The sequence below is a fragment of the Apus apus genome, chromosome 19 (genome assembly GCF_020740795.1).
Source record: "Apus apus isolate bApuApu2 chromosome 19, bApuApu2.pri.cur, whole genome shotgun sequence".
Taxonomy (NCBI): domain Eukaryota; kingdom Metazoa; phylum Chordata; class Aves; order Apodiformes; family Apodidae; genus Apus; species Apus apus.
The window spans coordinates 595,688-619,901 of NC_067300.1; the positions used below are offsets into that span (position 1 = coordinate 595,688).

At 50.1% G+C, this 24,214-nt stretch overlaps 2 protein-coding genes across 10 annotated transcripts in view; both read right to left on the reverse strand.

Moving 5' to 3' along the window:
- Positions 1-24,214, reverse strand: part of RABL6 (RAB, member RAS oncogene family like 6) — a 292,198-nt gene that overhangs the window by 144,670 nt on the left and 123,314 nt on the right. The gene's annotated exons all lie outside the window — the stretch shown is intronic.
- Positions 1-24,214, reverse strand: part of EXD3 (exonuclease 3'-5' domain containing 3) — a 286,268-nt gene that overhangs the window by 54,978 nt on the left and 207,076 nt on the right. Inside the window, exon 20 of one of the 9 annotated variants that reach the window (XM_051636486.1) lies at positions 3,027-3,110. The exons of the other annotated variants lie outside the window; for them this stretch is intronic. Within the exon in view, the coding sequence (XP_051492446.1) occupies positions 3,063-3,110 (48 nt within the window). The 3' untranslated portion in view covers positions 3,027-3,062. Of the gene's footprint in view, positions 1-3,026; positions 3,111-24,214 lie in introns of those variants that run through there. 9 annotated transcript variants of the gene reach the window in all.

Genomic DNA, 24,214 nt, shown 5'->3' on the forward strand with positions numbered 1-24,214 from the left:
GGAAACTCAAGGCTTTCGTAAAAACAAATAGTCTTAGTTTTGCGCATGAGTTTTTATTTTTAAATATGCCAAAGCCAAGGGAATGACTTTTCATGGAGCTCTATAAACCCATGGGCTCACTGGGGCTGGAGGGGCAGGGAGGGAGTGGAACAGGCACCTTACTCTGCCAGGGTGGCCACTGCCCCTGTCCAGGAATGGACACCTAATCTGGGGCTCCTCCTTATGGCTCAGCACCAGCCAACGCCCAGCACAAATCTTCCATGAAAACAATAAAATGAAGCATAAAACCAGTGAAGGGGAGCAGTGACATTTCATCTGGGGATCTTACTCATCCTTCTTGGACTTGACAGTAATTTACAGCAAAACCAAAGGCAGAAGCAGTGGCAGCACTGGATTCAGTGCCCTGGCTGCACAGTTAGGAGTTTAATTTAGTATTGCAATTAAATGGGATCATTGTTTATCTCATTGTTTATGCTCAAGCATATTCAGAATGGATACAGTGGTTAAGAAGTACAATTTTAGAAATATATCACAATCTGCCTAGAAAGACATTCCCAAGCAATTCTATGTCACTCTCTATGGAACAGGTATTATCCAAGTCCAGCTCTACAGCCTTTACTCCCAGTAACATCAGGAGGTCAGTTGAAAGGATCAGGAGATAAATTAACTAAAGTCTGAAAAATGGAAAGTGCTCCACAATTGAGCTGCACTGCCACAGGGATCTTCCTCTGTGGATCAATGAAGAGGGAACTTTCCGGTTGTATCAACAAGTATTTTCCAGCTACACCACCAACCAAATTCCACTTACACTTTTTTCAAGAAATCAGGGAGCAAAGACGTAGCCAAGTGACTAGAAATTCAAGACACGAGTGTTGTCCAAACACACCCAAGGGAGCCCATGGTCCTGGGTGCCACCAGGCCATGCATGGCTGGTGGCAAATCCTCAGGCATCAACATGCCATGGCTTGTGTGCCCCTCAGGAGGGTTCAGATGATGCTCACGCAGAGACCATGAGCTGTGTCTCCTTCAGCTCATACATGGTGACTCACTCCATCATTTCAAAGAGCTGACGATGATGAAAACAAGTGGAACGATCAGGAAGGAAATTAAAAATAGCCCTCATGTGGCACTGTGTCAACTGCTCATGTTTAGATTTTAATTTTATTTTTTATTCCAAGTTTCTTTGATAAAGTATTTTCCCATGCTGAATACACTTGGAACGTCCTCTCCATCACGGCATTCCTGATGGATGAGCCAGGCTGCTGCAGATCCTATGCCAGAGCTGTATTCCCTCTGCTCCATGATTCTCACTCCCACATCCACACCTTTGGGACCTGGAAGTCATTAATCATCACACACCAGCCAGGAAGGTACCTCTGAAGGCAGAAACACTCACTTGGAGATTGTACAGATGGAAACCAAGACTGACAGCCAGCACAAGACTGGGACCACATCCCTGCTTGGCTCCTGTGCTCTGTAGCAGTAGGTAAGATTTTCAGCATGGAGACTTTCCAGCCATGGAACTCAACAGTCTTGGTAGAAAGCAGATGTTTTGCCATCCTGTAGGCTCTTAACTGTGGATGAAAACTCAGTGTAGACCTGGGGGTCTATCTCACCCATCTCCAGGCTGATGGCTGGAGGTGTCTACTCACTGGACACCCACTCATGCTCAGGAGAGGAGAATGGGGTGACTGATCTCACAGAGCTCACAGCTGGCTGGAGATACAGCAAATCCTGCCCCAGATCTCACTGGGGTGAAAGGTGTCTGAGCCCCATCCTGCTGTGCCCAGGCCATCCAGAGCCCCCTGGCCACCAGATGTCAATGCTCACCATACCATTTCCAAGTCCAGGATTCCTTGGAAACATGACACAAAATTATGGTGTGGTTTCAACATCTTCAAACAAACACGTTTTTTTCTGTTTTTAAAAAACTACAAATCTAAATTACATTTTTTCACTAGCCTTTCTCAACAGAAGCAATCACTAGCCTTCGGGTTTAGTTCATTATTCCCCCTTTATTTTTCCTTTTCAGACACCTTAACTGCAGGCACAGGTTCCAAGAGAGATGGCAACATCTGGAGCGAAAAATTACTGAGCTGCAGAAATAGGAAACAACACCCCTCTGTCCCCAGGCTCCCACCACTCATTTATATCCTGTACAGAAACACAAGCTCTTACAGCATCTCTACTTAGGGGGATGCATTAAAATCCCATTTGTTAAAAATTGTTAGAAGAAATCCAAGGGAGTAGGGAATGCTGAAAACAGGATTTATGAGGAAAAATGTATATTACACTGTTTTGGTTCCTTTTGCAGAGGCCCAGGGATGTGACTGTGGTATTGGTGAGGAATTGCCATAGAATCATAGAATGGTTTGGGTAAGAAGAGACCCTAAAGATCATCTAGTTCCAACCCCTCCTGTGTGGGCAGGGACACCTCCCACCAGACCAGGTTGCCCCAAGCCCCATCCAACTCGCCCTTGAACACTTCCAGGGATGGGGCAGCCACAACCTCCCTGAACAACTATTTTAGTACCTTACTACCCTCACACTAATTTCTTCCCAATGTCAACCTAAATCTACCCTCTTCTAGCTTAAAAACATTACCACTCATCCTAACACTACACACCCTGATAAAAAGCCCCTCCCCAGCTTTCCTGGAGCCCCTTCAGGCACTGGAAGGTGCTCTAAGGTCTCCCTGGAGCCTTCTCTTCTCCAGGCTGAACACCCCAACTCTCCCAGCCTGTTTTCATAAAAGAGGTGCTTCAGCCCTCAGATCATCTTCGTGGCCCTTTTCTGGACTCACTCCAGGATCTCTATGTTCTTCTGGTGTTGAGGGCTACAGAACTGGACACAGTTCTCCAGGTGGGGTCTCACAAGTGCAGAGTAGAGAGGCAGAATCATCTCCCTTGACCTGCTGGCCATGCCTCTTTTGCTGAACTGGAGGGGCTGATGCCAGGCTGTCTGCTGTGTGCCCATACACACCTATGGTGACTGCAGAGAGTGAAGATGCTCAGGTCCAAGCAGGACAGGAGGATGTAGAGGTAACGTGGACAAAAAGTAACTTAAATTTTCTCTGACGTAGTAGGCAGGGAAGTGGTGACCAGTGCTTTCTGGGAAGAAGGAAGTTGTATGGATCAATTACTGGAAAAACAGAAACCTACCTTCCCAAAGTAGTGGGAAAAACAAATTCTCATATATCTATAAAACCTTCTTGAAGCAGGTACAGCCCCAGGTCCCCACTGCCTATGGGAGCACAGCCAGCAATGGGCAGCCTGCAGAGGCCACTATCAGCCACATCCAATGAAACATTCATCACTGAGCCACCTGCCCAGATGCTTCTGCCATTGGATATTTTCCTTAGGGTCCCAGAAGGATCTTCTCACCCCATGGGCTGCAGAGGTGCCTGAACAACCCACTCTTATGGAGACACCTCCACCAGGGATGGCTGAAGCTCAGCCACAAGATCTCCAGCCTGGCTCTGTTCAGCACACTGCTGCTCACCACTCCATATTACCCAGCTCTGAGACCTGTTTCCACCCACTGACGATGACCCCCATGTCTGTGAATGGGCTGCCTTCGCCACAGGCAAAAAGAGTTCAGCTTGGCCATCCTCCCATCCAAGAGGCACCTCAGCTGGATGGAGTGATGGCTCTCGGGGCCCTGGAGAAAGATTCTCCCTTTAAGGAGAAAGGCAGAGCACTTTGTGCAGGGATCTGTGCTTTTTTGTCATGGGTCACATTACCCTGAACCCAAAAGAGGAAGAAAAAAGGGGGGGAGAGCTTTTGCCTTTCTGGTGGGAACAGTGTTCGAGTTAACTTTGTTTCCCTTGGGGAAAGGCACCAAAATAACAGAGGAAGGGGGGTGTAGGGGTTGGGTATGAAACTAAAAAGGCTACGTAATCTGCCTGGGAAAAATCATGCTCCCAACAGCACTGGGAAACCCACCCACCCGCCTGCGGGCAGCCCGGCTCTGCCAGGGAGCACAGAGCCCTGCCAGTGTTCCCTGTGCCGAGTGACACGGAGGGACCTGCCGAGGTCCTGCAGGGCCACAGGCTCCAGCAGCCCTGCTCAGGGCTGTCCCAGGGCACTGTGCAGAGGGATGAGCACTCACTGGGGAAATAGGGTCTGGAGAAGTTTCTTGCTCGATCGCCCCACTCACGAGCTGGGGCAGCACCCTGCAGCCCGGCCTCCCACCTCCCCTGCCTGCCCTGCCTGCCCTTGGTGCTTTTTGCTGCAATGCCCAAGGTAAGTGTTGGAAGACACCGTAGGCAGGTCCCTTCACAGGGTCCCTTATGGAAGGAGGTGCATCACCACCATCATCCTGATGGTCTTCACCTTCCACCATGGAGCATCCTCTGGAGCAGCTGCCTCTGGTAGCAGTGCCAGGCTTCATTCCAAAGCACAGCACCATCCAGACCAGACTGTTAAAAACTCATGGTAGTCATGCTGGTAACATAATTTATTTTCACCATAGTCTTACTTTCTTTAAGCAACATGGGCTGGGGCCTGCAGTGTGCCAAGCCCATGCAGTGCTTGGTATTCCTATGTTAAATAGCTTTCCAAACTCCACCTTTCTGTGTCATATATTGAAGGCAGCAGTGAGTGGGTTACATATCACCTCAGCTCTTGCTGAGGGCCAGGGACAGCAGAGCACCCCACTGCAGCTACAACTGCACAGAGCAGCACCCCACCCTGCCATCAGGGCCTTGCAGAACCCTCAGAGAGTCAAAAGGCAGCCCCTCACCCATCACCTCACCCTAGTGATGAAAAAAAAACCAATGGTGCAACCTGCTAGGAGGCTGAGCCATCATGTCTCCAGCACAGGCAAGAGCGGAGCAGCCCCCTTGTCTCAGGGCCTGCAACCTCCTCTGACCACAAGTGAGAAAGTCCCCAATCTGCTCCAAATCCACCCTGCTCCAAATCCACCCTGATTCAAAACTCACAGTGACTAACCCTCCACCAGCAAAACCATTCCCAGGCATTGGCCATTTTCCTCCCAGCTCCAGTGCAGAGCTGGGCACTGTCAGAGACCAGCTAGATCCCTTGCAGGAGGAGCAGCCTCATGGGCCCCAAGAACTAGAGGCCACCTACAGCCTAGGAGCTTCCCTGCCTGCCACAGCTAGCCAGATTTTCCAGCTCTGGTTGAAGCACAGACATGTGTCCTCAGCTCCTCCCCATGCTTCACAAATCTCCTGCTGAAGCAGCTGCATGCTGGAGTCCAAGTGCTCTAACACCATTGCTTCAGTGGGTAAAATATACAATCCCTGCAGTAAGTCCCAAGAAATTATTGTCTGAATGAACTGTATTTTTTCTAATGTCCTCCCTGGGGCAAGAGGGTGCAGAGAAACCATTTTCTTTTCTTTCAATGTCTTTCTCTTTCTGCTCTTCCCAACATGCTGCAGGTTGGTTTTCTCATGTGTCAGCAGCACTTGTCACCAGCCCTTCTTGTCTTCCAAAATCATCCCTACATTTTGCCTGCATGACCTGTATGCAGCTTCTCACTGCCTTTATTGAGGCTGCACCTCTTATTTTCTAAAGAGCATTGCCTGGCTTAGATCACCTGCCCAAAACTTGCCCTGTTACACTGGCACTGTTTTGCCTTCAGAGCATAACTGGGCTGTGTTAACCAGACAAATTTTCTCTTTTTAACATAAATACTAGTATTTCATTAAATCAGTTTATTAAATATCTTCCTAAATACTCAGAGGAATAAATGACAATAACAACAATTAAAAACAGATTTCAGGAGGTAATGCTCTCTTTGCTTCTAGGAAGCCCAGAAAGTTCCTCTTCATGAACTGGGGTGGAACATGATGAGCTTCAATGTCACTTCCAACCCAAACCATTCTATGCTTCTATGAATTTAGGCTGGAAGGTATTCCCAAACTCCCAGATTGGCTCATGCCTGACATGTGTCCTCCTCTTCAGGACTGAAATAAGACTTACACTAGTGAACTAGTGATAGCCACACTCTGGAGCCCTCTCACTTCTTTGTTTTGTGAGATAAATGAGAGCCTGGAATGGGACTTCCACAGCTCACGCTGCACCTCTTGCCCCGCTGTCTCCAGCTGCCTGCACGGAGCCTGTTCAATCCCCCTGGGAGAGGAGGACTCCTCTGCTTGTGTTTCCAGCAGTGAGGATGAACACTTCCCTCTCATGTGCAGAGAGAAGCAAAGGGGCTGGTACTGAGTTGGTCACAGACAGGACAGATGGCACACGTCCTGGTCTGTGCCTTGCTGTGCCCAGTCCCACACTCCTAATTAAGATGTTAAAAATTCAGCTGTTTGGCTGCAGATGAGGGATGTGGGGCTCACACTTCACCCATCAAGCTGCCCTGGTGCTGCTCCATGCAGCCCTGTGCGGGTGGAGAAGCTGAAGCTGAGTCCCATTTCCTTCCTGGGGACGTGGATCTGGCTGGCTGGCAGATTTGTATTCTTCATTGTCATGAAGGGAGAGGGAAGTGACAAGGAATTGCCACCCTGTGCCGTGCTTGGAAAGCGGCAGGGACTGCCTGGCCATGGCACTTGGCCCTGTGCTGTTGGCAGTGGCCACGCTGGCACGTCCCTGGCCCCAAACGCTGCGCTTGCTGTCACCACTGCCCCCGGGTCCCCCCCGCCCAGCACTGCGCCCTGATAAAGAGTTAAGGCACTCTCAGAAGCAGCTCTGTGAGAACATTTCTCAGAGGGCAGTGCACTTTTATTCGAAATAATTTTCCATTCCATTTATATCTATATAATAGGAGGTGGCTCTGGGGTCCGAGTTTTCCACAGCCCCAGACCTCATTTCCTTGCCTGGGCTTGACCCCTGCTCAGCTTCCCCAAGAATAACAGAGAAAAGTTCAATGGGAGAGAAAGGGCCATGGGGCTGAGCTCCCACTGCTCTGTGGGCATGCAATTCGACTTTGCTAACTGAAGAGATTATATATGCATATATGTATATATAACACCTACATATTACATACATCATAATACATACGTTTATCTATATATCAGAAAAAATCCCTGGAAAGAAATGTACCTGGAATGAGATTTGCAAACAAATATAGGAGCCCAGGATGCCTGCTGCAGTCTTTTCTCACTTCTACAGCATCTATTGCTTGGTAATGGAGATATTGTGGTTTGGTATTTTGACAACACAGAAATTACTCTTTCTGCTAAGAATCTTTTGATTTTTTAAAAATCCATTTGTTCCAGTGGCACCAACTGCCTTTGCACAGGAGGAGGTAGAAAATGTTTGAATTTACCTATCAGAGAAATGACTAGTATATAAAAATGCTTAGTCAGATGAGCTGCCATTCAAATCCAGAGGAAGGCAGCATCGAATGGGAACCCTGGCTACCTTTTGCTGCAGTCTGGTGAATTCATCACTCCCTGCTGACAGTTTTAATCATGAACGGCTGCATCTGGTGAACCTTCAACAACACTGGCGTGACTTCCAGTTCCCCTGCAGCCCAGGCAGCTCTAGGAAATCTCAGGTACCTGTTTCTCTCCTTTCCTTCCCACGCAGCTCTCTCCTGCCTCCTCCCAAAAGGCTCCAGGCACTGGAAGCTGCCGAGCTCATGTGAATGGCACCAGGTCCCAGGGACCAGCACGGGACTGAAAGGTCCTCCCCCCAAAAACCACCTGGGCAAGCACACGTCACATGTGGGATATTTTTTTAACTCAGCCTTCTCAGCAAGAACCACAGGGTTTCACACCACTGGGCAATTCAAACCGGTCATTCTCAGCTCTTTGGTTGGACACCCTGTGAACAACCACGTTCCCACCTCCCCAGGTCCACCAGGATCCTCCTTTTCACTTTGCTGTGGCAGGAAGGACTCACTCCAGTGCTGGGTCTTTGTGAAACAGAGGCTCTTAATTCATTTTTTATTTGATGTAAATTTTAGCTCCTGAACCTGACTACTTCTCCATTCAACACATACCTAGTGTGACATCATGGTTATCACTTTATTCAGATACCAAACCTGCCAGTCCAACGCAGAAACCCAGAGTGCAGATGATGCCCAAGTCTGTTTAGGAGGGGCCGAAACAGAGTAAAGAGAAAAAGAAACCACAAGGAATGAGTATGCAAAACAAGGAGGCAGAAGCAGGGAAAGAGAAAAAGCAAACAGATGTCTAGATGTGATGCTTTTCACCTGATGGACTCCTCTCCATCAGCCCACCAGCTCCCAACAGCCCAGCACAGGCCATTCTTCTGGTTATAATAGAAATAAAATATTAAGAACCAAAATATACAGGATTGAGAGTTTAACAAAACTGCCAGCCTTGCAGGAGTTTCCGTCACTAATACACTTGCTGGTCCGTGTCTAAAAGGACAAACCTGGAAGATGCAGGGGACTTACCTGTACTGTGGTCAGTTGTGTGACCCCAGGAAAGGGAGATGTGCCTAAGTCAGCACTTAACAAGCTCTGAGCTTGTGAGGCCTGAGTGGAGCCAGGACCCCCCGAGGCTGGCACAGCACTGGGCAGGTTGGCCACAGGGACAAGAGCTAACAGCCAGCCAGGATGTGAGTATTTAAACCAGAGACAGAGCAATTCCCAAATGAGCTTTCCAAGAAGTGAGGGGAATGATAACGGACGCTGACAGCATTTCAGAGACAGTTCACATCCAGTGTTTCACTTATAGCCTCAAAGGACCCCCAACACAGAATCACTCCAGTTAAGTTGGACCAGAAACTGCTAAACGTGCAAATTCCTCATCAAACTGCCAAAAGAGCTTAAACTGATACTTGCAGAGCTGTCTCAACCTTCCCTCCACTCCTCAGCAAGTTCAAGCAGCAAGTACAGTTCTGTAAGTTGTTACATGATGGTGGCACTCAGAGAGGGCTGGTCACTATGGTCTATCAGAAGATGGATCCCTGTAACTCTTGCAACTCCATTTCTCTTTACTGCAAAGATGCCGACACGTGCCACCAACGCTGGGCAGAGAAACATGCTGGCCCCAGAAAAATCATCCCCCACTACCCAAACAAGCCTTTCAGGGTGGTGGTAGGTCTGTGTTTGTAGCTGGCTGCTTCCTAAATCATAGAATGGTTTGGGTTGGAAGTGACCTTAAAAAGTACCTAGTTCCAACCCCTCTGTCATGAGCAGGGACATCTCTCACTTGATCAGGTTGCTCCAAGCCCTATCTGACCCTGCCTTGAACACTTCAAGGGAGGGGGCAGCTCTGGACCAGCCAGAGCCCTTCTGCACCAACTGCAGCTGCCCATGGTTTGTGTGTCACAGGCAGCTGAGCTGCTGGGAGGTCAACACTACTGTCGTGTCCAGAAGAATTACAGATTGTAGGATTTTCAGTAACTTCACAAGGTTCACAAAGCGGTAGCAGAAAACAAGCGTGTTTCTGAGTGCAGAGGGATTCCTGTGAGACACAGAATCTCAGGAAGCTCATGGTCTGTAACTGCTCACCCCTTGGCAGTGCTTTGGACTTTGACTCCATCCCCAGACAAGACATGGTTTTTCCACTTGTAGATGCTGGGCTGAAGGTCAGCCCAGCCAGACACGTGTCCCAAAGCGTCCCCTGAGCCATGCCAGCTTGCTGGGGCAGGACACTCCATGAGCAGCTCCACAACCAATGATGAGTTGAACAAATTAGATATAGTGTTATTTTGACACCCCAAATTGCAATAGCAGCAGGAAGGGAGGAGCACCCTGACTCCTGACTCCCTGACTCCACACCACCTGCAGCTCCTTGTTTTCCTAAATCAAGCCAGCTCAAAACCCTCCACGAGCCCCGTGGCAGCGCTCTGCTGTAAGGAACAGCCGGTGGTGCTGCCGGGGGTTGGGGAGGGAGCCATGCACACCTCCTCCCTTCTTCACACTGGGGTTGTCAAGTTGGCAGGGAAATAATAAACACTTTTCTAAACTTCCTAAATGTCAAGATAATATTTAGAGGACCCACTTCTGCAATGCACACACAGCAGCCCAAAGGGCACACACTTTGCTGGGCACTGCCTGGCATGGTTTTTGCAATGCTTTTTATTAAACATTTGCGGTTTTCCTGCTGAAAAACCCAGCAAAAGATTAATGCCAAAAAGTGACTCCACTGGGGCCAAATCTGTCAGGGAGCCAGGACACAGGGAAGGATGGAGCCTGCGTGTCCATTCCTTCCCTAACATATTTTACAGCCAGATAAATAAGACCCAGCCTGGCCAGGACTGCAGCACGTTTAAGGAGGAAATCTGTGCTAATGCTGACCACACTCTGGAGACACGGAGAAGTCTTCAGGCCCACACTCATGAACATTTCACCAGCAAATAAATTAATATTAAAACATTTCCCAGGTATGCAATTTGGGGTTTTTTTTCCTTTAAAATGGGATTGCTATGGTCTCTAATTTTCTCTAGGCAACTGTGCAATGCCTCCCAGCTGCTGAAATCCCGCACTGGGCATGGAAACAGGCTGAGCACGGAGCTCAGCTCCTGGGAGGCTTCCAGCAGGGGCTGGAGCCACGCAGTGATGCAATCACAACAGGCAAGTTGGCAGCAGGACAAGTGACATACCAGGGTTTGGTGTGTGCTGGGCAGTGCCACAGCTCCGCTGCTCCTTCCGCTGTGGGGAGAGGAGCTGCTGCCCCGAGTACCCACGGGGCAGCTGGGGGTGCCCCAGCCTGTGCGTGGGAGGGCAGCACTGCAGCACCCGCCCTCAGCCACTGCCAGCTTTCACTATTACACTTTAATGAAGGTTTTCTAATGAGCTGTTTAAATAGTAATTAGAGGCCGGCACTGAAGAGGGAGATAAGTCTTGTGGGTATCTCACCCTGCAAGAAAGGACCTGATAAGAAAGAACTGAATGATTTTCTTCTGGGATCAATTCCAAAGAGCAATTATCCCCTTGATACAATGCTTCTTAATCAGGAGCAGATTGAAAAAACATTTGACAGTGGCTGGCCATGAATGGGCCATTTTCCCAGCTTTTACAAGGGAAGGCTGGAGGCTTGATGCCAACACCTGAGATAGGAGATCCTCCAAACAGTGCTGATCGCTCATTTGATTTACATTAAGTAATTTTTATTTTTTTAATGCTTCACATTGACTGAGGAATCATCAGCTTCGTTTCCTGATGGGTTCTCATCTCAGCTATTAACAGGGTTGGTTTTGGTGGTTTTTTTTCTAGTTTTAGGTGCTGGGCTTCAGTGACTTGCTAATGCTGACCAGGAACCTGACGACGGATCCTTCACTGTTTTGCTGCCAGGAGTTGTCCCCTGGCAATCACATCGAACAGATGAGCTGAGCTGTGACAATTGTGCAGGACAAGATGACTCACACACTTGGCTAAAAACTTACTAGTCCTCTGTTGTTGGAGAGTTAAGTAAGCTCGAACATCTTAATAGGCTTATTTTTCTCACCATTCTACTGCCTCAGGTGATCCTTTGTGTTGCAACACAAAATACCGTATCATGGGATTATTAGAAAAAAAGAAAAGGGATGTGCTCAAATAGTCATTTTTTCATGTCACACTCTGTCAGGGACTCCAGCATGCAGCACAAATAGCAAATGGTGCAAATAGCAATGGTGCCAATAGATTTGGAAAACTGCAGGAGCAATGGCCAGGAGGTATATTTTAAGGCTGGAGTGTTACTCACTATCTGCCCTGCAGCACAGCTAGGAGATACAACTGTATAGAAGGACACAGGGAACAGAATCCCAGTGCTCGCATGCAGGTAAGGAGCAGAAGAACATATTGAGGGGGCAACCACAGGAGTAGAAGCATGTGGCCCTTCACTACCTGGCAAAGGCAAAACAAAACCTGCAAACATCTCCTGCACAGGCAGACCACAATGACAGGAGCTGACACGAGGAGGCCCGAAGGGACTCACTGTGCTACGGAGGCTGCACTTCGCTCCCGCAGCGCCACGTCCTCTTGTCCCTGCAGGAACCGAATTAGGGCTCTGTACACCTGGGACAAGGTGTGGAAACCTGCCTTCTGGAGGATTCAGACCCTTCTTTCTCCTTTCCAGCCTGGCTTCACTCATGGCACTTTGCATCTTTATTCCTGTGTGCTGTTGTCTTAGCTCCATGTCTCCCCCCTCCTCTGACATGCATGTCACCCCTTCGCAGCCAGAGAGAGCCCCTGGCAACCACCCCCTCACCTTAGCCCACCACTCCAAACATCCCCACATCCCCCCTCCTTCTTTTTTTTTTTCTTTTTTTTCTTTTTGCCAGTTTTATTTTCTGCTGTTGCAGTGAACTGAGCTGCTTTCTGGCTGGTCAGAGGAGCCTCAGCAGCTGCTTGATCTCGGCCAGATGCATGAAGGAGATGTGGGTGGAGCAGGACCTTCTCCTTTTGGCAGCAGTGATATGCTAAGGTTAGTCAGGTTATCCCGTGAAATCCCATCCTGCAAGATGGAGAGGAGGCATGGAGCAGTGAATCCTCCCCAGGCTTCAAGAACAAACACACTCAGGACACTGGGGGATGCAGATGGCACAAGTCAGATCCTACAACCAGAAGTTGGACCTTTGCACCACCTATTTGGTTTCTACAACATCAACACTGCAATGGGCTCCAAATTCAACCACGCATCACAAAGAAACGGGCAGTGCTCCTCCCTCTCCTCCTTCCTCTGCCCCTTTCCAGTGACTCAAGGGCTGACTCGTGCCCTGGGGCCTTTCACATTGGTTGAGTTCCTTGGGCTCCAGGTAAACATCGGGCTCCACATGGGAACAGGAAGCCAAGCAGTACATCTCTCTGTGCATAACTCCTTGACTCTGTCATGTCATCTCATTCCTTGTTTTCCTATCCTGAAGGGCATACAGTCCTTTGTGTGTGATTTCCCCCAGCTCCTTTGTTTTGATGATGATTCCCAATTACGGGTAATTACCAAATTTAATTAACAATTTCTACGTTTTGTGCCAAAGCCATGAAAAATATCAAACAGCATCACTTCCAAGGCTGATTTTTAAGAAACACTTTGAGCACAGTCCTTGCAGCCCAGCACCTGCCTCCCCAATTGATTTAATATTTCTCCTTCACTGAAGACAGGACAACTTCAGAGCTATCCTGTCTGCTTTGTCGAGAAGATCAGGTTTTTTATCTACTCTGGCATCATTTACTTTCAGAAAATGCGTATCTCATCTTACCCATTTTCCATGTTCTTAATTATTCTGTTTTAATGTTTATCCTGAAGTTTTGCATACTAGTATGTTCAGACTTATAAGACTCCTATATGCCAAAACACATTCTCCCTGCTCCAATAAATAGACCTTTATTTGCTGTTCTCCAGCCAAACCACCCAACCCCTGTGGTTTGACAGATTTATTACAAACTCTTTATCCGTGTCTTCAGCTTTGTGCCAGCCCTTTCTCACTTCTGAAGGAGAAGCTAGCTGGTCCTACCTGTCTTCATGCTCAAAGACCCTTGACTGCTGCATCCATTTTGGTTGTAGCATTTCCCATTCCCACACAGTACCACTGGCCATCCTGACCCTCTCCCCAAGCCAAAGACCCAAGCACAAGTTTTCAGTTTGTTTCTCCCAGGTTTAACTTTCTTCTCTGTCCCATCCTCAGCTTGTACCAGCCCCACTTCTTCTTTCCTGCTTCCCCTTTCATTTACATGGCTGGACAGTTTCCAAGAGTTGTGCAACCCATCTTCTGCTTTTTCCTTTAATAACCTTGACAAGGTTGGATTCTGCCTCACTTTCAGATTTACTTGCTTTACAAAAGTTTTGGCACTGGACTTTTCTCTGTTGCCCATGGACTCCCTGATCTCCTTTGTGTTGGGCCAGGGGAGCAGAAGCCCTCACAGGAGAGGTTAATCCTACCTCAGAGCTGGTGGGTGAACAGAGAGGTCTTGCCAGAGGGAATGATGATACTCAGGATGTGCTCATTAGCTAAAGTCCTCTTGCCCTATACCTGACTGTCAGAGGAGCAACATGGGCAGATAATGACACAGTGCAGCCCCAGGGGCTGGGTCAGAGTCTTGGAATCAAACAGAACATGATAATGATCATTATTGTTTTCAGATCTTTCCTTTCAGCCACACTCCATAGCAGGCTGAGGCCCTGCTGAGCGGTGCAGAACAGTGTGCCTTTAGTGCAAACCCAGAAATATCCACAAAATTGGGGAAAAGAGGCAAGTGGGAGGAGGGGAACCCTAGGAACTTGCCCTGGGAAATAGCTCTGCACTTGCATGTCTTGCTGGAGGAAGAGTGCCCCGGTCACCAACAAAGGTTTGTTGTGCAGCAGCAGCACTGCCAGAGGGTCCTGCCCACGCACCCGTGGATACCTGTGGTTCCCCAAGCAGAGAACAAATCCCCCAGGAGCAGGACTCTGAACCTGTAGTTCTGCATAAAGTCTCTTCTCTGGAGCCCATTTCCTGAAACAGCTCTCCCCTCCAGCAGGAAGGGGAGCGGGTTAGGCAGCTGGGCGCTCCGGCCACAGGCTGTTCGTGCACCACAGCTCGGGGCTTCACTACCTGGGGAGGTTTTTTTACCAGAGAAGACCAAAGGAAAGTGCTTCAAAAGAAGACGAGAAACACTGCAGCTCTTGGAATGGCTCCAGCCTTGACTGGGAAGTTGAGACTTGCCTTGGAGGGGATGGGAGTCCCCTTGGAAGATAATCAGAGATTCTGAGTCTCTCCTACTTCCTTCTATTTACAAAGTCAGCAAAGCCAGAAAGCTGGTTCTCCACCCCCACCCCACACAAGACAGCCTCTGTGCTCACGGCAGGGCTGGATTGGTGTGAGGTGGCCCCTCAGGAACTATAGCCATGGGGGGGGGGTGTTGTCAGGATGCAGGAGAGTTTCCAAACCCCCACCATGGCCAAGGGCAGGGTAGTGAGGTGCAGTGCAGGAGGGATGTCACCTCCTAAGGGTTCATCCCCATCAGGGGCCACACATCTCCTGGTCACCCGAGATGTCAAGGCAATGCCAGCCCTTGTGACATGAGGAAAGACCACTCTGACCATCTTGTGTTCAACTGGGGCTGCCCATGGTGTGCTCCTGCCAGCCCTCAGGTGGGTAACGGTCTTGTTGCTCCTCCTTCCTCCTGCCAGCCCCACATCAGCCTCCTGCCATGCTGCAGCAACCTGCTGTTCCACTGACCCATGGCTGTGCTTTATGGGCATGGCAGTGCTGGCTGGACCAGCAGGAACTGGGCTGAGGAGCTCATCCAGACCCACAAGTCCAGTGTCCATCAATCCCTCACAGCGTGAGGGGCTTTGTAGCATGTCTGTTCTGCATGTGGGCACCACAGCTGTGATCCTGCTCCAGGCAAACTGCTCAGAGGGACATTCTCCAGCAAGAGATTTCACAAACTGTATTTACAAGCTGTCTGCCCTTCCCTCTCTGCATGCTCAGGGCTAGATCCTTCCCCTCCATACACTTCCCTTCACTACCTTGATGGAGGAAGAAACCCCAAACACTTCTCAGACAGACTCCAGCTCTTGCAACACAGCAAAACAGAGTTGGTTTAATGCAGAACTTCTCTGCACACAGCAGCAGAAGGGTTAAACACCAGCAGGATGTGGGTGCCCCTGCACCCTCAATGCTCCATGGGATCCTGAGCCAGAGCAATGTCCTCCTCCTCTGCAAGATGCTGATGGATCCCAGGAAGGGCTCTTGGATGGAGAAATCCAAGTAAAACCCCCAAAGCAGCAGAGGGACCTGGGGTGTGTGCACAGAGGCTGTGTCCTGCCAACACTTTCTCTTAGTTTGACTTCACAGATCGACCTGGAACTTCACCCTGCATCTTGTAGGCAGGAAAATCTCTCCATTCACAAAGTGCCAGAGCCTTTGGGCTATGTCCATGCTGGGTAGAAAAACAGAATCAGATTCCTCCGGAGAAGTCAGACACAAGTTCAGGCAATAAAGAAGCCTGATGACATATAATAGTCACGGTGATGTTTATACAAAGCAGTAAAGGTCACACACTGACTGAACAGCTTGGGTCTAACAGCTAAGAACAGCCAAGAGACACATACAGGCACCTTACAGGGTACATAGCCTTTACTTCCATGTGCCTCAGCTTCCCTGGCTGTACCAGCAGCTACAGGAAACCGGTTGCCTTTCAAGAGCATGGAGGAGAGCTCATTGACCAGTGGCAAGAAAGTGGCTTGAAAGCCTCTAAGGGCTGGTGCTAGAGCCACAGCAGAGGCTACTGCATCCCAAGCAAGATTCACAGCATTCAGTCAAGATGGAAAGTTCAATCCCTGCTGCAAACACCTGGCAGAAAAACTAACCAGAATAGCTCTTGATAATGCTGTTCATTCCCAGCTCCAGTGTCTAGGGCCTCCCCCAGCTCCCATAAATAGGGGCACAGACTGGGAAAGGAGTGAGGGAGGCTTAAAGTGCTGTGGATTCCCCTGGCACTGCCACAAGAGGCTTCCAGCTCTCTTCTCTGCTCCTATAAAGAGCTCTTTTCCAGCCACGAAGAGGAATTCACAGCAAGGTAGGTACCCATGTGCGTGGGTTGAAGGAGGCTTTGACATCCATTTTCCCATCAAAGGAGGTGCAACATCTTCACCCAAACTGCAGATACACACTCTTCCATCAAACCCCAGAAGTGCAGACTCCACTGTTCCCTGTCCCATTCCCAGGCAGACACACAGTGCTGAGCCTCACCAAGGTGTGAGCAAGGATTCAGACATGCAAATCTGAAGGCAAGTGTGAGCGTGTTGCAACAAGGAGGAGGCTTTTCAGCACAGGGACCTGGCTCCTCCTGTGAACAGACTCAGGGAACATGGTCATGAAAAACCTAAGTCTCCAAATATTTTATTTTGATCCATGAGCCTGGCAAGATGCTCTGTGAACATTGACTGGGTTGAGACTACATGGGCCTCAGAGAAGAAGTGGGAGTGGTAGGAGTCAGAGACAGACTTGAGCAAGGCTCAGGCTTGGGTTTGGGCAGACTGCTGGGAAACCAGAGGGCACAGCTGTAATCCCTGACATCCACACTGGAGCAGAAACACAGGGAGAGGCCTGAATTTTCTTCTGAAACACAAGGATGCTGAACACACCATTTCAGTCTGAAAGGGGAGCCACTCCCTTGGTGTCCTGGTTCCTCTGAACACTCCTGCTATCTCAGTAACACAGCACCATGGATCTGCTGGAGAAGCAGAGCTTTTCACTCATTATAAATAAACAGAAGCATTGATCTTTAAAGACAAAAAGCTTTTCTACTAGAAGCTCTTGGTTGGCAGGTTTCAGAAAGGCTTCTTGGACATCCCCACAATCTTGACTGCAGAACAAGGATCAATAGCAAGCTGAATGGATCCTGCTTGGAGCAGATCAAAGCAGAATGAGAGGAACCAGAATCCATCCTGTAAACTGTGATGGAGCAAGACAGGTGAGCAACCACAACACTCAGGGCTGTACCATCTCGTGCTCCTTGAAAACATGTTCAGACCAGTTGGTCAACCAAGATATAATAGTCATGGTGCTCAAAAAGTTTCATGTGATGAGGAATTCACCCTCCTTCCTAGAGATGCTGCACAAACCAACGGCAAAGCCTAAATCTTACATCTCATGGGAGCGAGCAAAGAGCTCAGTTTGATGTGGCCTTGCTGGACTCCTGCCTGACAGCAATGAACCCATCCTGTCCTCAAGTGATACCTGGAGAGAGAGTGCTCAGCTCAGCAGTCAGCACAGCCCCTCTGTGGGACATGGGCTTTCAAATAGTCTGCATGGCTCAAGTGACAGAGCCTGCGTGTGACACTGATGGCTGGTGGACACCCTGGTGTCCATCAGGGCAGCCTGTGGTACCTGCAGTGCCCTGCACCAGCTCAGGTGAGCACAGCACCTTCATCTCCAGGGTGACAGCACATTCCACAAAAACGCTGCTCCTACATCTAGTGGTTGGCTGAACAGAGAGGGCATTCAAGAAAAGGGAAAGCAGCAGGTTGGACTCTTCTGCCAGGGAAAACCCAGGGAAGTCCATGGATATAAAAGAGCTGAGAAGAGCTGAGACAGTGGGAACATGAAATGAGCCAACTGCCCTTCTGCACTGAGACATGAAATTCAAATGAGGCCCCAGTGGGACTGAGGAGAACTCCCTGCCAGGAGAAAGGCCCAGCTCGTGTGGCCGGCAGCAACCACGTTGCAGACCAGTGAAGTCATTATTGATCTCCAGTCAGAGCTACAGAGAGCCTTCAGAACAAGCCTGGGACATGGAAAACTCTGCAACTGGTATCCCAGTACTCTCCAGCCTGGTTTATTTTGTGATTATTGACCTTACAGTGGGAAGCTGAGGAAATAGGCTCTTTTTTATTCCATGCCTCCATGAGAAACTGAGGGTATTCCTGCTGAATTGGCCTGTGGCTGCTTTCCTTCTCAGCACAGACTGGAGTGAAGCTACAGCTCCATGTGATGGATTATTTATTTCTGTAGCCAAACACTGGATATATAATCTAAAACAGACATTAAGAAGACTCTCATATCTTCTATCTTTATTCCTTTTTTTTTTTTTTTTTTTTTTTTTTTAAAGTGTAGAGGATAAAGAAGAGCAGAAACAGGCAAATGGTTTCATTACTTGGGAAACTCCCCTGGCAGACATTCTCAGCCAAGCGGACTCAACCTTCCATACCATACTCTGCACTGAACATTTCTGTAGCCATCTCATATCTGGACCTAATCTGGATCAAAATCTTTGATCTCCTGTCAGCCTTGGAGTTTGTACATTTACATTCACCCATACCCAAGGAGAAGCTCAGTTACTGCTGTTCCAGATGAGCTCTAGGAATGGGGTCTTGCTTTCCCTGCCTGGTGAGCCGTGGGAGACTCAACTCCCCTTTAATGACTCAGACCTATCCAACCCCAGGGAGGCAGGGTCCTAGAGACACATTTCTTTCATTCATTCTAGGAAACCCCGAGACATGCTCAAACCCATATCTGGTTCAAAGGAGAAAGGTGCAAGTTTAGAAATTAGAACTTCAGCAGCCAAAATCCCCCAGTCATCTCTGCCAGGAGCAACTGTGCACCCAAGCTGCAACAGCTTGAATGCTGAGGAGGACTCAATGGCAGGTGTTCCACGTGGCGGGACTCTCTGTCCCTGACATGATGGATGGGGCTGGTGCTGCTCCAGTGCAGATCAAGACTTTAACATAGCCTGGGGTTTGCTGGGGGCTCCTGTGGAGCTGGGCACACAAACCTCATGAAGACCAAAATAACTTCAAGTCCCCGATCCAGGCAAGTGGTTGGAAACCCTGGTAAAAAGGAGCTGCAGCCTGGGCTGGTAGAGGGCTGGCAGCTGTGCTGTGCCATGCTGTGCTGTGCCATGCTGTGCCGTGCCATGCTGTGCCATGTTGTGCTGTGCCGTGCCATGCTGTGCTGGCCCCATACCCCACCAGGTGCCTGCTACCAGAGCCCGAGCTGCCACACCTGAGGCTGCTCCACAGCGTGACAGTGTTGCAGCTTTGATCACATCCAAGTAGAGCTGAGGAGCTCGCAGGCAGGGAGGATGGACGTGCCAGGAACACACAGTGGCTCCAGGTTCCAGTCCCATGTACCAGCTGGAGCAGCTCCTTCTCAGCCACGAGATGGTGGGAAGTGCATGAGATGATGCTGTGGCCATGGGAGCTGTGGCTCCAGAGGGTTTGCCAGACTGACCTCACCAGGGTCTTTGGTTGACCAACTGGTCTGAACATGTTTTCAAGGAGCACGAGATGGTACAGCCCGGCGTGTTGTGGTTGCTCACCAGACAGTGACAATGGTCTGATGGGCCTTGACTCAGCCTCTCCTGTTCTAAAGCCACATGAGCCACCTCCTCAGGTTGTGCCAGTCATGGCCCCATACTGGACATGGCTGCAGATGCCCACTGAAGACATGCCAGGACTTTTCCACCAAAGGCATAACCCTCAGCAGCCCTGCAAGGCTCAGAAGAGGAGGCCTGGTTCTGGCACAGCTCCTGGATCTGTCACACAGTGTCTCTGTCCCCCATTTCCCGGCCGTGAAGCCATCACTCTCGCAGGGCCAGGTGCTCTCTGAGCCACAGTGTGTCCCTGCCATGTGCTAAGGACACCACTACCCACAGGGTCCCAGTTCCCACCGAGCAGGGAAGGAGAGGTAGGAAAGCAAGTAGCCATGAAAGACAAAAATGCAATGAACCATCAAAAAAGCAGGGCGCTTCTCTGCAAAACATGGTTATATCTTCTGGACATTTGCAGTCTCCTGGACCTGTCAGCCACTTGGCAGATGGGTATGAACCTGGGCTCTCTGAGCAACCACTATTTTCTACTCTCTCCTCCTTTTCGCACATTTGCAAAAGGTGAAGCACAAAGTGTGTGACTGGTGGGTTGGGTGGCAGGGCTCACAGGCGGCTGCCGCAGGGCCAGTCCCACCATGCAGAGACACTGGGGTTGCCTGTGAGCACCGAGGCCATGGCCAACAGCTGGCATTTCAACACTTCTCCTTTAGCAAGAGGAGGACAGAGCACCCTGGTTGCTGCCCCGTGTTCCAGCTGAGGCAGGTGGCTGCTCCAGGAGCCAGGTGAGAAATAACCTCAACAGCTCGAGTGAGGTCAACGCTGAAGTGACAGTCTAATGGAGGTTGGAAGGAAATCACTGAGAGATGCCTTCTCACCACCTCACACACCATCTTTCCTTAATTATTCCAAATAGTTAGCAGCCTCCCTTAAACCATAACTGTCCTTCTCTTGGTGAGGGCTGGTGTGAGCCACCCAGGAACACACTGGCTGGTCCCTGCATGGGGGTGATCAGAGGGCAGAGGATGGGGTCCTCTTCAGCTCCATTCCCAAGCCAAACTCCATCCATACTGAGAAACTCTGATGTTAACATTATGGGACAAAGGAAAAGGTAGAAAGGTCTGAAACCCCAGCCAAGCCATTCTTCCTGGCAGAGCAGCAGCAGGCTGAGCTGTGAGTGACAAGAAGTCACCAATAAATCATTCTGGCTACATCTGCACACATTAAGACCTGCTCCATCTTCACACTGACCTTCAAGAACACATGCTGCTATTGCATGTGTTAGGATAGCATATCCTGACTTGCTGGGGCAGTGCTGACCTGATTTTGCTCTTACCTCTCAGCACAGACCAACCATGGCATTAACCCAACATATAAAATAAAAAATCCTGCCTGGACTTGAGGATGGGAGCAGGAGAACAGGCCATTGCCAGTGTTTGGTTGCCTGAATCAACGGCTAAGGCAGAAGCCCCAGCCACTCCTTTTGCCTCCTTGGCTTAAAGCTGTGGGCAGGCTCTGCAAAATCACCCAAATTAACCCCATCCCAACAAGCATAAAAATTACTGATGGGGCAGAACCGTTGCACACCAAAACCCAGTCATGCAGAGGTAGGAGGCTCCTTGTTTTGGAAGAATACCTGGCAAAAAAAGTTTTTTAACAGCTCTGACATGCTTTAGCCTTACTGCTTGCCCTGTTCCTGCTAATCCCTTCCCAGAGCTGCCTGCACACTCGCCTAGGTCTGCAGGGAAGTGATCCTGTGTTTGACATACTTGTTATTGTGTCTAGCTCGCTCTCACGCTCGCTGGCCCAGGGCCAGGAAGCAGAAGGACGTAACCTTGAGCCGCGCCGAGCCCTGCCTTTCCCAGCGATTGAAACGGGACACGGTCTGAAGCAGGAAAAACAGGGAGGCAGCTTTTCCCTTTCTTTAGGTGGCAATTCCCCCACCCTGCCGGACCTGCCCAGCACACACACATTCCTGACTCGGTGCCAGGGTGGCCATGGGGTGCCCTGGTGGGCGGGCGCAGAGCCCGAGGCTGCTCCGAGGAAACCTGCAGCTCCTGCCCAGGTCGGAACGCGGCCCGGACTCACCCGCTGCACAAACAGGCCTGGCAAGTGGAACGTCCTCTCAAAACTGTCTCCTGAAGTCCACAACAAGATGCATTGGGAGCAGCTTGACACCAGATCCGCTCTAGGGTCAATGTTTTGCATCTCCCCCATCCCTAACCGGAGCTAACACATGCTGTGCTGTTGCTGCAGCCCCAGCTGTAGCGATTCACGCATCCAACCCACACCCCACGGACACACACTTCTCTAACTCCCAGCAAAGCCTGAGCACTGCCTGGCTGTGCCCACGCACCATGTCCCTCTCATCGCCTCCACAACCGGGTGACATGGGAGGTGATGGGGATGTGCCAGGGAACAACCCCCTCTGCGCCACCAAACATGGTCTCTGGGCTCACAAGTCAGCACTTCCACCTATGTCACATTTACCCTAAACTAATCTAGAAAAAAACCCTTTCCAGCTCTCCTCCAGGCTTTGCAAGAACCTTCCAAAACCCACCCTGGCCAGATGGAGCATGGACTGGGCAAGGTTTGTAGCTTCAAACCATGACCAGTGACCAGGATGCAGCTTGCCAAGGGCTTTCTGAAGCACATGTCTGGGCAGCAGACTTTCTTGAAATGAGCATGGATAGCAAAGATGCCTGATCCTTAAGGGTATGTTTGAGCTTCAAAAAGGGTGTCTGAATGCGGATGTATTAAAACCAGGCATCTTCCAGTTTCCCAATGATGTTTTCCCTGCCACATGGTCCAGCTTCCGGATCCTGAACTGAAACTACACTATTAACAACTCTCATCATGATCACCTACCTGGAAGTTAATGGAACTTTACAAATAATGGCCAGGGAATGCTCCGGGAACAGCTACTGGGCCCCAAACATGACCTTTAAGAATCAAAACAGCAATGCCAAGGCAATACGTAATTTACAAAATTTGCAGCAAGGTCAGCTAGGGTTGAAGGTCTGTCAACTACTGATGGCTCAGCTGCAGCAAGGCCTTCTTCTGCCAGGTTAGTTTCTTGACCATCTTCTCAAAGTAAGAAATACAACCTGCTCCTGAGCTGACACTGTGCCCACCCACCATGCTCCAAGACAGATCTGTAAGAAAATGCCAATGATTTCACTCGTTTCTAATAGAAATGGCTTCACTGAGATGTTCCTTACCGGCGGCAAGGCAGCGGAGTGAGGCTGTGCCAGCTGGGGCTGTGGCAGCAGCAGGCACCGCTCATTTCACACCGAGCACAGCAAAATAGAGGCAGGGGCGCAGGGCAGGCAGGGGAGCAGGGCAGGCAGGGGAGCAGGGCAGGCAGGGCTCCCTGGGCAGGCTCTGTCTCCTGGCCCGGGACTTCCCTGGGAAATCCGGCACTGCTGTGGCTGCGCGGGGCTCCGCTTGCCCGCGGGCACGGAAGTGCTTGCAAATGGAGACCCGGGTCCAGGAGCAGCCATCAGGGAAGGAAGCACCAGGCTCGGGACTCCTGCAGATGATGCAGGAAGGGATTACACATATCCCACCGATCTGAACATGCATCCCCTTCAAACAAAGCTGTTTCTGCATCTTCACACAGCCAGGGCTGGGAACGGACTCCCAGCTGCTCTGGGAATGCCACAGATCACTTTCCTTTCCCACTGTCAGCACCTGCTTAGAGGTTACTTCCTATGACCTTTGGGGTAACCCCGTATCATGGTTTTACTGCCCTGAGAAAGAGATGGGGATGATAAACCAGGGAGAAGAGGAGGAGCCCCTTCCCTCCCTTTTGGATCCCTCCAGCCCCAGCAGACACGCAGCCTTCCAAGCGCCTGGGGTCTGTGCGGTGGAGCCGAGTCCCCTGAGGGCAGCCTGCGTGCACTCTCTCCCATCCATCCAGAGACCAAGGCAGGAATAATATGAACATATATTTTTAGCAGCAGCAAATTATTTCTCTTACAGAAGGAATATTTCCATGCTGGGCTTTTTCCCTTCCCTTATCACAGATTGTATATTTAGAGCGTGAGAACTCTACCTCGCACAAACAAATGCTGCCAGGCCCCCGTGCTCTGCGCAGGATCTGCTTCTGGCCTCTTTGACATGCCCCTTTTTCGGACAAAACTCCCCATCTTTGCTCCACAAGTGAGAGCTGCCTTTGGGACATGGTGTGGAAAGGAAGGGCCAATGCACTCCAGAATTATCAGTCAGCACATTTGTTAAATCGTAGCTGCAAGAGGCAGAGCTGTAGGAAACTGGGGGCAGACCCTGAGCTCTGCTGCCGTGACAAGCGGCTCCTGCAGCGTGGCAGTGCAGGCTTCACCACTTCCCCTCTGGCTGCAGGTGCAAGGAGGGAACCCAAGGGACAGCTGGAACAGTTGGGGACATCCCTGGGGCGATCTGGCTGCTAAAACACATTGTACTTGCCAGCGGAGAGTCTCACCCAGAATGGCTTTACAGCCTGTGCTGTGCAAAGCTCAGGAAGGAAAGGCCACGGGTGCTTAAACCCCTTTCCCACCACGTGTGCAAGTGCCAGGTTAAGGGAAGGGGGGGTCCAAACTACCTTAGC